At 39.5% G+C, this 19,322-nt stretch overlaps 1 protein-coding gene across 1 annotated transcript in view; it reads right to left on the bottom strand.

Moving 5' to 3' along the window:
- The window catches only part of LOC123766247 (transducin beta-like protein 3), a 38,788-nt gene extending 19,932 nt beyond the window's left edge, over nucleotides 1-18,856 (bottom strand). Inside the window, 9 exon segments of the mRNA XM_045755286.2 lie at nucleotides 144-256; nucleotides 1,349-1,545; nucleotides 4,022-4,221; nucleotides 7,698-7,870; nucleotides 10,152-10,328; nucleotides 11,011-11,185; nucleotides 11,385-11,577; nucleotides 16,857-16,908; nucleotides 18,596-18,856. Coding sequence (XP_045611242.2) covers nucleotides 144-256; nucleotides 1,349-1,545; nucleotides 4,022-4,221; nucleotides 7,698-7,870; nucleotides 10,152-10,328; nucleotides 11,011-11,185; nucleotides 11,385-11,577; nucleotides 16,857-16,908; nucleotides 18,596-18,624 — 1,309 coding nt within the window. The 5' untranslated portion in view covers nucleotides 18,625-18,856.
- Between the last annotated feature and the right edge of the window lie 466 nt (nucleotides 18,857-19,322).

The following is a 19,322-nucleotide window of genomic DNA, read 5'->3' as shown; positions in this document are numbered from 1 at the left end:
ACAGTCTGTATAGGGAGTGAAAGTATTTATATATGACAGCCCTCATAGTAAGATATGGAGTAATAATAATGATAATAATGAAATGTTGCACAAATCAAAATCTGCTGAACATTGTGATGCAAGTTTCTTGGAAGAGAACTTACCTTGAGCAAGTACAACACAGCCTACACTAAGTGTGTGACCAACAGCTGTAGCTACACACACAGCAGTTCCATCTTCTCTCAGCCACCACACACGAGCACTATTGTCATGGGAACTGTAGAAATAAAATGACAACTGAAATTACCTACTATATAAAATATTATGAGTATTCTTATACAGTGTGATTATTGAAGTACTAATGAGAAATAATGACAAAATTTATGTATATATGCTAAAATGAGTGGTACTGTATATTATTTATCTATAAAATGTATTATGCATAATCTAAGTCAAGAAATCAATAAAATTAGATGTATTTATTATGTGAAGATTAAATTTGAAGAATAAAATGAATAAAGAACTATGCAATTGCAAGGTATATAAATTTATATATAATAAGCAACACACTATGCGATTATAAAAATGGCACAGACATGAACAAGAGTCTGGATGTTGAGACTAACTAAAGGTTTCTTAGGTGAAAGACAAGCCAGCTAGCCTGCACTCACACATCACATATTAATCCTGTGATAACCACTCTTGCCAAATTGTCACATGCACTGATTGCTGGGAAGTGTACGGATCAGTGGGCAAGTGTGGCGTCTCACTACTCAGAGAAGTGTGGCCATCCACACGTCTCAAAGTTTTGAACCCTCACAATCACCCAGTGATCCATGCATTTGATCAGCAATCAGTGCATGTGACAGGTTGGCAAGAGTAGGTTATTATCTATCACATGATAAATCTGTGATGCGTGAGTGCAGGCATCTAATTGATTAGCTACAATCCCATTTTCATAATCATTCTGGCAGGAATTATGTCCTATTCCTTTGACTACTGCCAACTTCGTTAAATAAAAAATTAGCCTTAGGGACTAGATTGTTTTTATGAAAATACTGTGCAGTATATTATGTAACCAATGATTGACAATTGTACTAGAAGGCATTAAGAATATTGATAGACTTTGGCGAGTTATGTTAGCATCATTACCGGAAGGAATCCAAGTAATCAAGTGTTACTTCAGTAAATTGTTCTTACAGTGAAGTGATCTCACAATAAAATGGTCTTACAGTGTGGCACTCTTCCTCATGAAATGTGGTGGTAAAACATAGCACATCTCCTTATCCTAATGAAGACAAAAATGGAATACACATTCACCATAAGAAAAGAGACTGACATTACTGTATATACTTGAAGTAAAACTTACCTGGAGGCAAAGATCTGTGGCTGCGATGGATGCCTAGACAGTGATAATACAAGGGCAGTGTGCCCCTGTACCAGGCGACAGCTCAAGTTTTGACAGTTGTAAATACGCAACTGAATGTTGTTTGTAGCCACCACAAGATGAGTATCTCCAGCACCCACAAAAATGGCATCTAGAATTTGATCATTATACCCAGCAAGCTGAAATATTAATTCAATATGGTTATAATTCTGCTGATCATAATTACACACTATTTAAATAGTGAAATAAATAAGTACAGCATATACAGGTGAAGGTATGCATATAGCACATGTACATACAATACTTAAAAAGTGAGTAATTTGTAGGATAAAGTTCTTTGAAACTATGATATTTAATAATATTTCACCAAGAAATTTGAAAATAGTACAGATGTGTTGATATTTTGTGTCTGTGACAAATTTCTGAATTATTTTTCAGAAATTAGACATAGAAACTCAATGATTTCCTAACTAAAACATAAAATTGTCCCATTTATTAAGTTTATTGATGAAATTGATCAGGAGGAGTTGATACCATTTTTGGATACAAAGATTAATAAAGTTGTAACATCTTATAAGTTCAATGTGTATAGAAAACCTACTAATACAGGTAAATGCTCATATGTGTAATATTATTTTAACTCTCAGTGCAAACCAGCACCAAACACACATACATGCAAGCTTTCAGCCTTCTTCTCAACAAGTCTCACTTGGGAACCAAATTCCAAAGCACTATCCTGGACAGAGTTGATTCGAAAGGGGTCTTTTGAAAGGAGGAATGGAACCCATCAGAGAACATTACTCTGGTTGGAGTGACAGAGAAGCAATGTGAACAATATATAAACACTTATGAATTTTTTTTCATGCGAGGCTAGAGTGTGTAGGTGGCTCTTCACTTCAGCTTGTAGTGGCCACCACCTGGCAGTGGTGGGGAGTCATCATTCATTGTACTAATTAGCTTGTTCTCAATTTTGTTTTCATAGTTCGGCACTCTTTAAAACACTTTGAAGGGAGGTTGAGCATTTTGTAATTCTCTCATTGCTATTGTGAGCAGTTTGCCTTATTATCGGATTGATATCTGATCCCCAAAGAAGGGACAAGGTGGTTTTGCAATTGTCAGTGGGTAGTCTTTCAATGAGTGAACAAGTCTGTTTTCTTTTGGCAAGTGCATAAGCAGAGGTATGTTACTGATGGGGTGGCCAGAAATATATGTAACTGCATCTATCAATTCAAACCTTCCTAGAATATTGTTCGCAACTGAGGTTACTAAAACTATCCTTGGCATTTACCCATACACTGCTTAAATTGTTATCTCTGATTACCTCCTGTACCACAATAGCCATATGCAATTTTTTCCAAATTGATTTGTTAACTATTTTTAACCATGTTCACCTCAACGTAGGACTTTTAAACAACTGCGCCATTTAAGGGTTTAGGACTTTTAATACTACCGTGCACTATGGGTGTGATATGCGTCCAGTATTTTTCTTTTTGAGTCCGAGTGGTGGACTCGTGCTTGCGTCCATTATTAAAATATGTGTAAAAAATTTAAATTTTATCCGATCAACTTTGGAGTGGTTTCAAAATCAGCGCCTTTATATTGTGCACAATATAATACAATAATGACGATGTAGCCTGATAATTGAGGTCAGAACACTGGAAAGATTATACAGTATATACTTTTGTGGTTCAAAATTTAAAATATTTGTTAAAATTCCATTTCTTGTTCTATTATTATGGGGCTAGTTTTAAAATGTGCAGCTTTAGATTGCGAACACTTTGATACCAAAATGACAGACGTAACACGAAAATTGATGTCAGAACACTGGAAAGATATATAAATTTTTTTGGTGATGAGCGCCCAAAATTTAAAATATGTGTAAAAATTCCATTTATTGTTCTATTATTATGAGAATAGTTTAAAATGCGCACCTGTAGATTGTGAATAATTTGATACCAAAATGAAAGATGTAACACGAAAATTGATGTTATCAAACTGAACAAGTAAACACACACTGTCAATTGGTGCTCGTTCACGGGTAACAGTTGGCCGGCTTTAGGTTTTCTGTGGGGGAGTCACGCCGGGATTTTGGACCTTATATGCATATACTCCCGTAGGGAATTCTACTGCGAACATAATGATACAAAAACGAACGACGTAACACATGAATTAAGATGAGAAAATGGAAACGAGTATACACATTTCAGTGATGCCGCACGCTCGCCCAAAACGCCGGGAGCATGACGTGGAAGTCTGCGGCGGTCACGCACCGAACAGCAAAGTGTTTTTATTAACAGCTGTGTCATTTAAGGGTTACGGCATCTGTGTAAAAATTTCATAACAGCTTCATCTAGTACACCAGTTGACAGTTGAGAAGCAGGATCCAAGAGTCAAAGACCAACCCTCGCAAGCACAATTAAGAGAGTACTTATTAATATTTTAGATGTCTTTTAAAGTCTACATAGGTCAATAACTATGGAGTTACCTTGCACTGCCATACACAAATCTTCAAAGATTTAAGCCAATGCACAAAGGCATTCTCCAGATATTGCCCAGCCATAGCCAATTTAAAATTAATTTTAAGCTATAAGGAATACCTGTGGGAATATTTAATTGCTTATCCGATTTAAAAATGGAAGGAGAATGTAAAGGTACCTGTTTCCATATATCCATAGAAGAAGTCTTTGCGAAGATTATTGAATGGTCATAAGTAGTCATAATAATGGAATCAAGAGATGGGGAATAAGTCACTTGATTAATTAATGTAACTCCATCTTTATCAGGTGGTGTTAGCACTGGCTCTGTAGCCTTCCACACCTCTCGCCCAGCATCTACCTGCCACACTGCAGGAACTCCTGAAAGACATAATAGGGGGTAACTACAGTAGGTAAGACTCATTAACAACATTGAAATTATGCACTAGTGTAATTAATTTATATACAGCAGAATATAAATAAATCACCAGATGTTTCCATATGAAAGGAAATTAGGATACTGTAGTATTATTTTCATAAAATCTGATAGCAAAAATGTTTATCAAGACACCTAAGCAATATTCAAGACTATCCTTACCAAGGAGGCCCCCTAAAGGAAACATACCCCGAACTACTCATGGAAGGCAACCCTGACTTTGCAATGGCAGTACAAAGAGTGCACAGGGAAGGAAAACCTGGGCACATGCAGCTCTAAGTACACTAAACTCTTGGCTCATGGAAAACTCTCATGTAAAAACCAGCCTTAAAGGCAAAAAGCACCACTCAAAAAAATGGGAGACTAGAGCCAAAGTGGCATGGAAACCAGGGCATGCATCATATAATATGTACTGAGGGTGGGACGAGCTGGCTGACCCAGTATGCCCTCCTCCTGACCCCCAAATGAGGGGGGAAAACTAGGTGGCACTAGTTTCACAAAATTTTGATGGTTTGTTTTCATGATTTGGGGGGTAGACCTTAGCAATTTTGCAATTTTGGGGATAGCAATTTTGAGGCTGCGGTTTCGTTTTTAAACCATGCAGTAGTTTGTTTTAATTCGTCTATCTTTCTGGATGCTTCCCTAGTGGTGGCAAGTATGATTAAGCTATAAATGTAAAGTTTTCATAGGCCACTTTCAGGATTTTCATTCCCTGAACCTCTCTGAGGGGACCCCATGTGCTGGCTCGTGATCCCCAGAAGGCCAACAGAACTCTGAAACTGCTGGCATCTAGTAATATGGCACTGATCAGTGTATGATAGCTTCAGGGAGCCGACAGGGCTCCCACAAAAAATTCCAATGGTAATGCCATCGCCACAATATGATTCCCAAACTCACAACTCATCAAATTCTTCCCGAGAGACATAACATGCTGTGAGCATAAGAAAGGGGGAGGCTGAGGGGAGACAACCCAATGTCGTTTATGAGAAAGTTGTTTGTCATATTTACTCAAAGCTCTATTTCTGACCCTTTTGAATTTGGGTTCCCATAAAGTAAGCATTACATGCTGAAGATAGAATCAACCTGCTGATTGGGACCTGATAGAGGATTCAAGTTGATCGGAAAACTTAAAAACCAGTTTACTGAGGCTAGTTTTTGAAAGGCTGGAGAGGAGGGAGTTTCTGACATCACCCAACATGAACACTGATAGACCTGTAATTTACCCATTTTTTATATATATTCTCAAATTCTATTTTTCTCATATTTCACATTATTATGTGTAAATATCTAAGTAAAAGTAGATGAAAGAGGCAGCTCATGCTATCCAAAACCACTACCTGCCTCCAACAATTAATCATAAAACAAACTGGTCGTTAAATTGTATACAAAATTGTAAATATTTTATGTTGGACAGTTGGCAGTGATTGGCAGATTAGTAGTAAACACCATCAGAAATCAAAACAACATTCCTTTCTCTCACCTCTAATGGATATACAACTTAATATTGTATATAAAAAATGTATATATAAATGTTATTTATGATTTTATTATAATAAGCATTTTATTTCTCCAATCTCACTTCATTTAAGGAGAGAGTTTAGATAGGCTTAATTAACCACCTTGCTTTCTACTGGTTGGTGATAAATTGCATACCGAGCCACTAACACAGTCAAGCAAAAATTATGTCAAAGATACAAGGTAAATACCTCCCTGACACAGGAAAACTCAAAACAAACAACGCTAGGTAACCCTCAAGGTAGACAACTGTGAGAGATGAGCCCTCAGTGTGTACTTATCAAACCTCATGCCCAAACAACAAGGAACTGTAGAAAAGCAAAAGGCACGTTACTTTTACACTTTACTAACAAAAAAAGTTGGCAGTGAAGTTCAACACTCGGTCACCAACTCGTGACAACACAAACAAATCATAAGGGGGAAAATAATAATTATGAACTCCAGCGTCAAAGCTCCAGCTCAGACACTAAATCCTTGTAGTCTACAAACATTGCCACCTAGTGGTAGCCAGTGTAGTTGGGTAACAAATGTTTCACTAGTTCGGAATATTTCTTGAATGTTTTAAAAAAGCTAAGGATTATTTGGAGGGGGGTGTCAAGTGGCTCGAGATGTTTTTGGGTGTTACGGCAGGTAGTATATCTGTGGTGAATGAGATTAGAGGCTCAGTCACTCGGGGCCTGTCATATTAACGGTGACCAGAGTGGTCCAGTGCCAAGGTTATAGGAGCTACCGAGTGGGGCCTTGCTCAGAAAATCAGGTCTTGGATATACTGTACAGTATATACAAGACAGGATCCAATTGGCCCAAGGAATAGCATCATGAGCCTGTGCAAATGTCAAGCCTTGTCATGACTAAGCATAATCCTCTCCATGGGACTAGTAGGTTCTTGACTAAAGAGGTGGCTGAGAGGTATAGATCACAATATGGATTATTCATACAAAATTTGTATTTCACTGCATGTATCTATTCTACAGCCTGTCATTTGTTCACAGGACAGCAAGTACACCGCTAACACCATTCTCAAGTTCCATTGCTACTTTGCAATTCAAATCACTCAGTGTAATTGATATCATGCCATATCATATTAAATTAACCCCAAAATGTTACTTCTTTTCATTACACACAGCATATGCAATCACAAAACCCACAATAAATTTTCAAAGTAAAATTTCAGATGATAGCACTTTGAACTACTCCACGAGATGTTATTTATTTCCTAATACCACCATTCATTCATTAACAGGCATAATCCTTCCATTTTTTCTTATTTCATATAACTCCTTCTCTTATAATTCTTACGCCATTTCAATATTAATTCTCACTTTGTTGGAATTTTATGTCTTTATAAACCTAGCACATCCACCATTTGCCTCTTCCAGTTTCACCGATCCTGATTCAACTCCCTTAACAACACACGTCCATATGAGCCCATGCGTTTTCTAGAGACTGGACAAGTGTAGGCCTTAGATCCATTGTTGAGTTTGCCTTTCACTGGGAGTAATTTGAGAAGATGGGTCTTTAGGCCAATCTCCCCCACCCCTCTATATCAGAAGTCATACTATAGTAGTAGCATGGTAACTTATGATTTATAATCACACAATAAAAATAAAGAATTTTGCACTTTTTTACCAACATGGAAAATGAGGCTCTTAGCACCTCATAGTGGTGGATGGGTTGCCTGCATTTTCCCATACATATTTCAACCCCATAATTTAAGTCATCTGTTCCTACTTAAATTTTATAAAAAATAATCAAGGTTATTTTGTAAATTAATTTTGTTTCTTCTTTCATTATCACACTTAAATTATTTATATTTGCCATTTTGCTAGGGAATTATAAATGTTCTATAACAATAACAATATTAGAATTGTAAAGGAATTAAAATATAAAGTAAATCTGTACTAACCTTTATCCCCAAGAACAAGAGCATATATGTGATCGTTGCCTGCCTGAGCTCCAGGAAACACACAACCCGGAGGCTGTAGCACAAAACCAGAGATAGATTCAAATACCGGGACAACTTTTTTGCTGGTCAGGGTAGCTAGGTCCCATAAGATGATAACACGATCCAACCCACAACTGAAATGGCACATTTAAATAAAGTTATCAATTCAAGCAAATATAGTGGAGTCTGGATTAAATAGAAGGATTTGCTCTGGACCTTTATCCATTACAAAAGAACTTCTGCTGCATTCAATCTATACTATTTATCAAAATTTTATACATAAAAGACTGTTTATATTAGTGTAAATGATAGAACATGCACATACCTTATTTTGAGGGTAAAATAATTTGGAAAAGTATATTGTTAACCATCAAATGATGAGCATATTTCAAACAGACCAATATAAGAAACTTAAAAACTATAAAATAGGGTGAAACACCCTACAAAAAAAAAAATTATTTTTAACACCAATTCATTGTAAAATACTGAAATGAAACTCTAGGTGCTGACTTTCATAACTCAAGCAATACCAACTTCAGTGGTGGCTTACATTTAACTTGCCATTATGTCCCTTCCCTAATTTCCATGACAAAACCATTTGCAAAGATGAACAGCATGGTGGGGGTCAAAGCTTGGTGAGTGATTTGAGTCCTTGGGTCAGAAAAGGTGAGGCTTGCCATAACTGTGCATAGTCTTGTTCAGAAAATTAAATTACCTTTTATCACAAGGAAGCACTAAGCCAGTACAACTATTGTATAAAGTTAAAAAGTATAGTACTGTATACTGGAATATTAGGGATACAAAAATGCAAATAATGTGCAAATGTAATACCTGCTTGATGAGGTTCTGGGGGTTGTTCTACTCCCCAAGCCCGGCCCGAGGCCAGGCTTGACTTGTGAGAGTTTGGTCCACCAGGTTGTTACTTGGAGCGGCCCGCAGGCCCACATATCCACCACAGCCCGGTTTGTCTGGCACTTATTGAAGAAAACTTTCTGGTTTCCTCTTGAAGATGTTCACGGTTGTTCCGGCAATATTTCGTATACTTGCTGGGAGTATGTTGAACAACCAAGGACCCCTGCTTTTTACTTGTTCTATTCTGCATTTTCTTCCATACTGTTCACTCCAGTATGTTGTTATTTTACAGTGTACATTTGAGACCTGGCCCTCCAGTATTTTCCACACGTATATTATTTGATATCTCTCATCTCCTTTCTAGTGAGTACATTTGGAGAGCTTTGAGACGATTCCAATAATTTAGGTGCTTTATCGCGTCTATGTATGCCGTATATGTTGTCTGTATTCCCTCTATTTCAGCAATCTTTCCTGCTCTGAAGGGAAAAGTGAGTACTGAGCAGTACTCAAGATGGGATGGCACAAGTGATTTGAATATTACAACCATTGTCATGGAATCCTTGGATTTGAAAGTTCTCATAATCCATCCTATCACTTTTCTGGCTGATGCAATATTTGCTTGGTTATGCTCCCTAAATGTTTGGTTGTCAGACATCATTATTCCCAAATCATTTACATGCTGCTTTCCTACTATGGGCAGATTTGATTGTTTTGTACTCTGTATTATGTTTAACCCCTGCACTGCGCACCTGTTTTTGGCAAAAACTTCATAGTGCAATTGTTAAGGAGACATTTTTGTTGTTTTTATAAATGTTCAGGTAAAATTAATGTCAAAATGTTTCCAAACTCAACTATTTTCATTTTAAAACACAAAGTGATGAAAACATTAAAAAACATTAAAATATAGCCCAACTAAAAAAAATGGACAACTCTCAAAACAGCAATTGTCGTTTGGTGCAGTGCAATGGATAAGGATCTCATTTTTACTGCACCTGAGCACAGTACTGTACCTGGAATTTATCACTGTTAAACATCATGTTATTTTCTGCTGCCCAGTCAAAAAATTGATTAATATCTGCTTGTAGTTTTTCAGTGTCTTCAGCAGAGGTAATTTTCATGCTGATTTTTGTCTCATTTGCAAAGGATGACACGAAGCTGTGACTTGTATTTTTGTCTACATCTGATATGAGAACAAGGAAAAGCAGTGGTGCAAGGACTGTACCCTGAGGTACAGAGCTTTTAACTGCACTTGAACTCATTTTATATGGTTGACTGTTACTCTGTTCTGTTCGACAAAAAATTGAGTAATAAAGTTAATAAAAACAATAAAAATTATAAGGGACAGCTCACCACATTGTCAAGAATGCAAATCAGTGGGACTAGTTGATCATTGAATTATCCAATATAAACCTGCATACTGTACCATCAAAATTTAACTGCACACTTCAAAACTTTGTATAAAAGTATTTACCCACATACCACTGAATCTATATTCTCTAATAACATGCAAATCAAGGGCTGCCTGTATGATTATCTTTAATCTAAAATATGTAGAAAACATACCTGACAAGGTGTGCATTATCTTGTGTAATTTCCAGTGAAGTGACAGCAGAGTGGTGACCTTCCAGACGGGCATCGTGCTTTGAAGAACCAGCCTCTAGGGTCCACACATGAATATTATTAGCAGCTGCACCATATACCCTTGGTGTTTTGCTCAGATCACGCTCAAATATTGCTGCACTGAAAAACAAAATTAATTATTTGAATGTTATTTTTCCATTCACACCAACTTCTGTATCCAAGGGCCTGAGACCTGGATTCATGCAGCAGTTATGCAAGTACTGTACATACGAACGTGAACTTCTTTCCTCAATATCTGACGGCTTTTGTTACATTTATTAAACAGTTTACAAGCATGAAAACATCCCCATCAACTGTTGTTATTGTTATAAACAGCCTCCTGGTGCTTTGGGGCTCATTAACTGTTTAATAATTGTAAATAAAGTCACCAAATATTGAGAATAGACGTACAGGTTCGTAAGTGCTTGCGTAAATTCTTTATGAATCCGGGTCCTGATACCTAACAAAAATTATTTAGCTGTGCACAGAAATAATAATATTAAACAAATTCATGTAAGGTGTAGTTGTGAAACAACCAACAGTACAGTACTTTGGAAAACAAAATTTACATTTTATGCTGTGCAAAGATAAATTTAACACTGCATACCTATACTGTACTTAAAAGTGAACAGCAGAAAAGTGTCTGACAAATGATTAGAGAAGTTGACTACCTCTCAATGGTATTTTAACAAATGTATTTAGAAGTGAAAACATTTACATGTATTCCATTTCAAAAGCTCAGTCCCATGCCATAGAAAGTAAAGCTGAATAAAAACACTGAATGCATACAGTATTCACTTACCCAAATACCCCAGAGGCACCTTTGAGACTATGAGTGCAGTATTTCTTATGAAGGTCCCATATTCGAGCAGAGGAGTCTGCTGCCCCAGTGATAAGTAATGTGGATGTCGTGTCCCAGTTCATTACAGTAACAGGTCCACGGTGAAAGGATTTAAAACTTCGCTGTAATTCCATGCCTAAAAATACCAAGATGTGTTAAAACAACAATAAAAAAAATATATGAAGTACAAAATTTAATATAGTACAGTACAGTACTGTTATTAAATTATTTTAGCATATTCAAAAGGAAAATATAATTTTATTCTAAGAAATTATAATTATTTATTTTCAGTTACTAATTCAAAGCTGCTAGCTTAAACTTAAATGAAAACTTACTTGGCCATTGATACTGCTGGACAGATGTAGACTTAAGAGCTACAACAACAGACGAGTTATTTGGAGCCAGGGCTATGGACGTAACTTGATCTTCCTCACAACGAATGCGGCCCATGATCTGACCTGTGGTGAGTGACACCACCCCCACACTGTCCCCACACTCACACAACAATGCTTCTCCATCATTTGTTACCTAGCAAAACAAGGAAGCCATTATTAATATATATTATACTAATATACTGTACTACTGTTGTGACAAAAATGAATGAAGGAGATATAAAAACACCAGCATTGAATATACAGTAATGAAAAGCCATTTTCTGGCTGAGCCCATAAGGCTTCCTGGAGATAAAATGGCATTTCACTACGTTCAACACTGGTTTTCTGTGGGTAGCCCCTACGGCTCCCTGGGGCTACATAATTAAAGATAAGGAAAAAGAGGGACTTACTCAGGAGGCGGCTGTCACAAACTCCTTAACGCGAAGTCGAGACAACTGGCTGCAACCTGTGACCCAAAGCAACACAGAAATGCCCAGGAGCAGGAATGTTAACCAAATAACAGGCGGCCAGGATCCTGTTCGACCTTCAAAATCTTTGCACCCGAATATCAGCCCAAGACATGTTGCCAAACACGGCAGCCAATGCAGCAAACTTCCTAACGTAATGGGCACAAGGATAGACTGCAGGCTTGCTAGACTTAACCCTTAAACTGCGCATGGTGTATATATATGCCATGAGTAACATGTCCCACAGTGCGCATGGCGAACATATACGCCATAGGATGTTCGGCACTATTCAAATGGCCCGCGGCTACACGGGGTTCACATTAACTTCCTCAGGGCTCTTGTAAACTGGCTTTTTTTTTTAAATCGTGGGCAATATTCTCAGGTGTGAGAGCCACAGTACTGTTGGAGCAACCAAGGCTGGCGCACGCAGCATGAGCGAACAGCATTGCTGTTCAGCTTGTGACCACAGCATCACCGAAAAATGTCAAAATATATAATTGCTATTATTTAGCGATGACAATATTACAGATGACCCCTGACTGTGATATAAATAACCAGGGTTGTGATAATAGCAGGATTGTTGTAATAATTAGCGCTGTGGGAGGAGTGATGCTGAGGGACGAAGGGAGATTGCATCGTTTACTGACTGTGTGGTCACCTGTTATTGTCTGCATTCACCATACCAGCTTAGTGGTTCTCTATGGTGAACACAAATGTAAATACTTATATATAATGTGTGTATTAGTGTAATAACAGCAAAAGGATTATGCTGGGAGGAGCCATTTGGGTGACAGAGGTGACGTCGTCTGCATGATTTGTCTAGATGTGCAGAGGGTGGCCACTATGCTCTTTGGGCACTCTACAAGCTTAGGTGTACAGTTATGGTGCATACAACATGTAGATACTTATATATAATATATGTATATAGTGTAATAACACTGCAAACAGTATTGTTGGGGGAAAAAGTTTAGTGCGTGTGACCTTGAATGAGTGAGGGAGCCACCAGCTGTGTGTATAGCGACGACTCTTAGTGCCTGAACTAACTATATCAGCTTATCTGTACAGTTGTGGTGAACAAAACATATACATACTTATATATAACGTCTGTATATAGTCTAATAACACCACAAACGGTATTGTTGGGGGGAGAAAGTTTAGTGCGTGTGACCTTGAATGAGTGAGGGAGCCGCCAGCTAACTGTGTGTATAGCGACGACTCTTAGTGCTTGAACTAACTATATCAGCTTAGTTGTACAGTTGTGAACAAAACATGTAGATTCTTATATATAACGTCTGTATATTGTGAATAAAATATAAAACAGGACGGTGGGAGGAAAAAGTGGGCGAGTGAGGCATTGTTGAGGGAGTGGCAATGAGTGGCTGGCTGGTGTGTGGTGGTAACTCCTTGTTGCTTTTCGACTCTCAATACCAACTTAGTGGTTCATTATGGTGAACAAAACATGCAGATACTTATATATAAAACCTGTGTATAGAGTAATAGCAGCAAAATTATTTGTTTATTGTTTTATGAACATAATAATTGAATTACTAATATGCACACCATACTTTTCAGTACTGTATAGCGATTATTCACCACTTTTATTATATAAATATATTACAATACACACTATTGAATAATATTACTGCAAAAAAACTAAGAAAAAATCAGAGACATAGAAATAATTAAGTGATAATATCTTTGTGGCAACTCCCACCTGTCAGCGCGGGTGACGCTGACCGGCTCTGACGACCGCTCTGTCAACGCCCACTTTTTGCCAGACTTCCTCGGTCAATTGCGCCCAAAATATGTCACCTACGATTTTTTTTCCCCGTGCTCAGGGAACACAAATTAACATTTTAAGATGAAATAATTTTTTAGAATTTTTTTTTTCTTGTGCACAGGGGTGTAAATGTCCTCAGGACCCCTGAGCAGTGGAAGGGTTAATAACCCTGTGGACGACCTGGGAAACCCGAGCCCTGGAACAGGGAATGCGAGAAATCGGATCAACCCAAAGCGCATCCCCAGCCACCAAAGCCGAACCGCGTAGATAAAGGTAGTCACAACCGGACACAACACATGATGAACCCCCGGCCTTTCCAACCAAGCATCAATGACCCAAGGACCCCTCCGGAAAGCAGCCATCTCATTCTTCCCCAGAAAAGAAGGAGAAGACTGCAATCAAACAAACCTACCACCAGGACCATAAGAGCAAAAACCCCTGCGCCGGAGGAGAGCATGCAGCTCCCCGACCCCCAGACGCCAATGCCAACAGAAAGAGAGCCTTGGAAAAACAATTTTGAACCGAAGAGGCCAACACAAACCGAGGAGAGGAAAGATGGGAGAGCACCCTGTCCTAGGACCAGGACGGCTCAGGCGGCGCATGAACAGGCCCGAGGTGAAACAAAGCATGAGAAAGCTTACGGAACAGGGCAGAATAGATATGCACCCCAAACGCAAGCTGAAGCGGCTCCGCCAGCACCGTACAATATGAGGCGACAGTATTAGGCATCAAATGATGGTTCTGAAAAAGCCAAGACAGAAAGGACAAGACAACCCGATCTGAAATAAAAGACAACCTACAAACAGAGAGAAAATGGCAGAAAAAATGCCAGAAAACTTTATACTGTTGGCGAGAGGAAGCTCTCAGGTGGGACACCATCAAAGAAGCCACCTGATCACCACACAAACCCATGTCAAAGCGACCAGACACGAAGAGAACGAGAAAAGAACGAACCAGCCGTGTACCTGACCAAACCAACCTGATGGAAGAAGTGGAGCCGCGGAAAACGCTCTGGGTTCACACACCAAGCAAGTCGTTCCAGCGCCTGGAACCAAGGCTGGGCCGGCCACCAAGAGGCCACGAGGACTACTCTCCCTTGGTAGGACTCCAACCAAGCCAGAACCTGAAGCAACAGCTGGACAGGGGGAAAGAGGTACAGGTAACCCCATCTTGACCAGTTCTGCCGAAAGGCATCCACCGCAACAGCCTTGCAATTGGGAAAGGGTGCCACATTGATCGGGAGATGCCGAGACCATGCCAACGCGAAGAGGTCCACGTCCAGGAGTCCATACGTCCTGCATAGCCAACGGAAGGAGTCGGCGTTGATTGTCCATTCTGTGGACAAAGGAATGAGCCAAAATAGGCCATCCGCCAAGACGTGGGACACTCCCTGGATATGAACCGCACGGAGAGGCAAACCCCGAGAAACCAGCAGACGAGCCACTCGAAGCAACCAGCCCCAAAGAGGCATGGACCGAAGAGAATCCACACAGTTCAGGCAATGAACCGCCGGGGAACAGTCTGAATGGAGCCGAATGGTCAAACCCCGAGCGACCCGAACCCTCCAAAGCGAAAACCAAACTGCAGCGAACTCCCGCACCGTGCTGTGAGCCCGACGAAAGGATGGACCCAATTGCCCATGGCCAGCCTGGTGAGCACTGGTCACAAAATCTCGGCCAAGAGATGATGCGTCTGTGAAAACATCAAGCGAGGGTTCGCCAAGGCAATGAACCCTGAAGACGAAGCCGGCAACACAGGTACCAACGCAAGGCCCGGAGGATAAGGGGACAGTGCAACCTTCAAACTCGCACAAAGCGAGATGGGACCCAGAGGATACATCCATTGGACCAATGAGCCTCAATGGGGTTTTCCAGGGCCCTTAGGCTGACTGCTAAGGGAAGCCCAGGCAAGGTACTGCTAACCAGTTGGCCCACACTACCAAGAGATCAATTAAAGCTAAACCCCCTGCGATGTGTACAATCATTGGGACCTAGTGGGTGGACCACCAGAATAACAGAGGGTGGACAATAACCAAGGGGCAGACCCCCCACCAGGGAATAAAAAAAAAATTGAAAAAGAAAACCCCCGCGTCCCCAGGAGGAACAGAACTGGCAGCTGTGTAATAGATGACAAGCTGTACAGTACCTTGCTGTGGAATCTGTGGACATACTACTAGCGACGAAACTACCTCCTACCCAAGGTCAAACAGCGGCAATGAAAACCATAGCTAACCCCAGGGGCGGGCAATCACTGAGCAGCAAAATATCCCTACGGAGGTAGTTCCCAAACAACTTGTGGAAGAGAAACCCAAGCCGCAAGGGCAGTACTTACAGAACACCTAGGGAAGATGGCCCTAGGAGCATGCAGCCCCAGTACACCATGAATTACTCCTGGCTCACACACCACCACACAGCAGAACACTGTAAAGGCACAGCATTGCTCAAAGATAGGAGCCAAAGTCGAACGACCGCCACGCAACACATCAACCTCAAAACTGCGATTGGATAGCGCGAGGGGTCTGGGGCACCCCCTTCCCTCTCCTGAGGAGGGGGCAGCTGTGCAGAGAGCGGCGCGGCAGCATTTGTGATGTCATACTTGTTTGCTCATTTTCAGATTGTGGAGTTCTGCTTGATAGTTCGATTTTCAGTAGCAATTTTAACCAGGTGGTGTCTGTTTTGGGACACCTACCTTTCTGGGCGCCTAACCAGGTAGATGGCAGACACAGAATGCTTCCAACCACATGGGGGTTCCTATAGGCCATTGCTCCTCATGCCTCTCTGAGGGGGCCAGGTTCTGACTCATGGTCCCCGATAGGCTAGAACTCCAATCGAACTGACGGATGCTACCGTCTAATATATACATATCAGCCTGGTATAGCTCCAGGGCGCCAGAGGGGCTCTCCACAGATATATTGGTTTTTAAATAAAGAAGTAGCTGAAAACTGTTCCAAAAAGAAATTGACACATAGCTTAGCCTCATTTATCATGAAATCCTTTTTTATAAGGAAATAATCTGTGAACATTTATATGTAAACAAAAATAATGTATGGCAAACAGCATTGAAAAGTGTAAATTTGAAAAAATTAAAAACATTCATATGTCATGCCTCAACTGCCCCACTCATGCATTCTTCACCCCACAGCGTAGTGCGCGAGCAGATACTGGAACATAAGTGTTAAATCCTCACCTGTACACGTTGACCTGTGAAGTAGGCATTGTATTTGGCTTCAACAGCAAACCTATAAAAAACAAAATCAATCAGTCTTCAAGTTTACAAGCAAGAAATTAGCATTGTACCGTACACTGAAGCATCTTTAAGCCACACTTTGATTAACCAAAACTATAAGCTGCACAGGTTTAAAACTATAACATTTTGTAACCATACTTGTATTGTCATCCAGCCTGTCCTCAGAGCAGATCCATTACCATGAGAAACCACACCCTCTTCAAACCACTTGGATAGGTATCTAGATATTTGTGATAGTTTGAAAGTATATTATGGTTCCAGTAATAGTCTACATGCAAACTAGCAAATGAATCTTTGTCGTAAACAGAGATTATTCTCAAGTTATAACTTTAATGTAATAGAAAGTGTTGGTTTAAAGTATTAAGTGTATGCTGAAAACATTTTCTTTGAAGTACTTTGTTTCTGTAAACAGCATTCGCAGGCACACTAAAACAGTTCAAATTCCATATTTTACATTATCGTGAGTAATACATCGTATTAACGTAACCAATCGTAAAGAAACCTAACAATGGATAGAGTGGATAATAGCAGAAATTGTGTAGTTGTTCCCAATCCATTCCCTTGAGGGGATCTCCTTGAGGACAGGTTGCATCATCAATTGCTAATGTGTGTGCGTCTTTGTCCTCTTTGACCAGTCATTGACCAGTCATTGCGTCTTTGTCTGGTCTGAAAGGTTATGCAAGTTTAACCTTTGGTAACCAGCAATCATATTAGGGAATTGCCCAAGCTGCAAGAGACTGAAAATCTAATACTCAAGCAAATTATCAGCGTACAATGAAAACAATGCTTTATATGAACAGAGTTGATTGTCCTGTCATATACAGTATAAGCAGCCTTAATAAAAAAATAGCAATACTATATCATGTAATTATACAATGTAATATAACCAGCATATATTTTTCATATTATTATTACTACAGAGAGAGTAATTACACTAACATGATGTGTCATTGAGAAAATTCGTAGGAGCCATGACGAGGGTTTTAACCTATGGTGTGGGTGTTCCCACACACACACCTTAGCTAACTAGGCCATGACATGGTAACGGGATTGCAACCTGGAGTTCTATTGAGCTCACAAGAGTTTCCCGAGGGTCCTGGTTTGTATCCTCGCCTGGGAGGATTTACTGCGTGCAAATCCTTAACTGTTTAACTCAACAGTAAAATGAGTACCTGGTTGTTAAACAATTTGGCCGAGTTGTATTCTAGGGAACATAGGATTAAGGACTTGCTCGAAACACTACACATGCTAGTGGCTGTACAAGAATGTAAAAACTCCCGTATATATAAATACAAAAAAACTGAGCTGACGAGGGCAAACACCCACCACATAGGTTCGAATCGTCATCATGGCTCGTACAGATTTTATTATTATTATATGTAAACAAAATGGTAGTGTAAAGCTCTACAGAGTACTAGCTCAGTTATCTGGAGAATGTAACATGGCATAATGACATTAATACTATTCAAACATTTTAAATATCTAAGTAACATATAAACTTAAGTAAGACCTTACTTAAGTTAGCAGGCTTTGAGTATTAACCTTCAAATCATACTTCATTATGGTTTTTGGTACGATCTGACAAGATGCCATTTGCCATTTCCAGCCGCCTCCAGTATCATTAAATAATAGTGCAGGAAAATATACCCACAACTCTGAAGAATAAAACATATACTAACCCCGTCTTGATCAGTGCTTTCGATGTCATCACAAGCTCCTTCCTGGTAAAGGCCTCTCCAGGCCTGCCAACACCCTTATTAAAGAGTTCTCAAGTAGAAAGCTACGATGTTGACGGCTTCGCCACATACAAGCAGAAGAGAATGACTGGTCACCTTTATGAAAAGTGAAGCTTGAAGAGAGAGAGAGAGAGACCATGGGTCCCCGCATGTGGCTCAACACGTTGTTTACACCCTGGCTCCTCCGACCTCCACCTCCCCCACAATTATCAGTGTTTATGAAATTCTTTAATTGACTAAGAAGCTTTATTTAAATAAATGTAAAATGAAAATATATTTAAATCAAATAATTTGTATAATTTTCTCATACAACAACGAAAAGTAAAACAGTCTACAGAATATAATGTGTATCCGAAGCAGCAGTCGAAAGATATAAAGTACTACAATTACCTTCTGTGGTTGATCAATAAATCACTGAACCATATGTTTAACAGATCTCTAACCCTGTCCGTGGAGGACAGAAGAAAATGTATATATGCTGTTTAGCATTGTAAATGTGTGGGCATGTCTGTGATAGACAATAAAAATAAAAACAACTCTAAGGGTTACACTACAAGCCTACTTTTATTTTATTTTCATTCTTATATCAATATATTTTTGTCGTCGCCCCTAAATCAACACAACAATACATTTTTGGAAGCACGATCTGCGTAATTATCAAGCAGTCTAA

This window comes from Procambarus clarkii, chromosome 9 (assembly GCF_040958095.1).
Source record: "Procambarus clarkii isolate CNS0578487 chromosome 9, FALCON_Pclarkii_2.0, whole genome shotgun sequence".
Lineage (NCBI taxonomy): Eukaryota > Metazoa > Arthropoda > Malacostraca > Decapoda > Cambaridae > Procambarus > Procambarus clarkii.
This window is presented reverse-complemented; position numbering and strand designations above follow the sequence as displayed.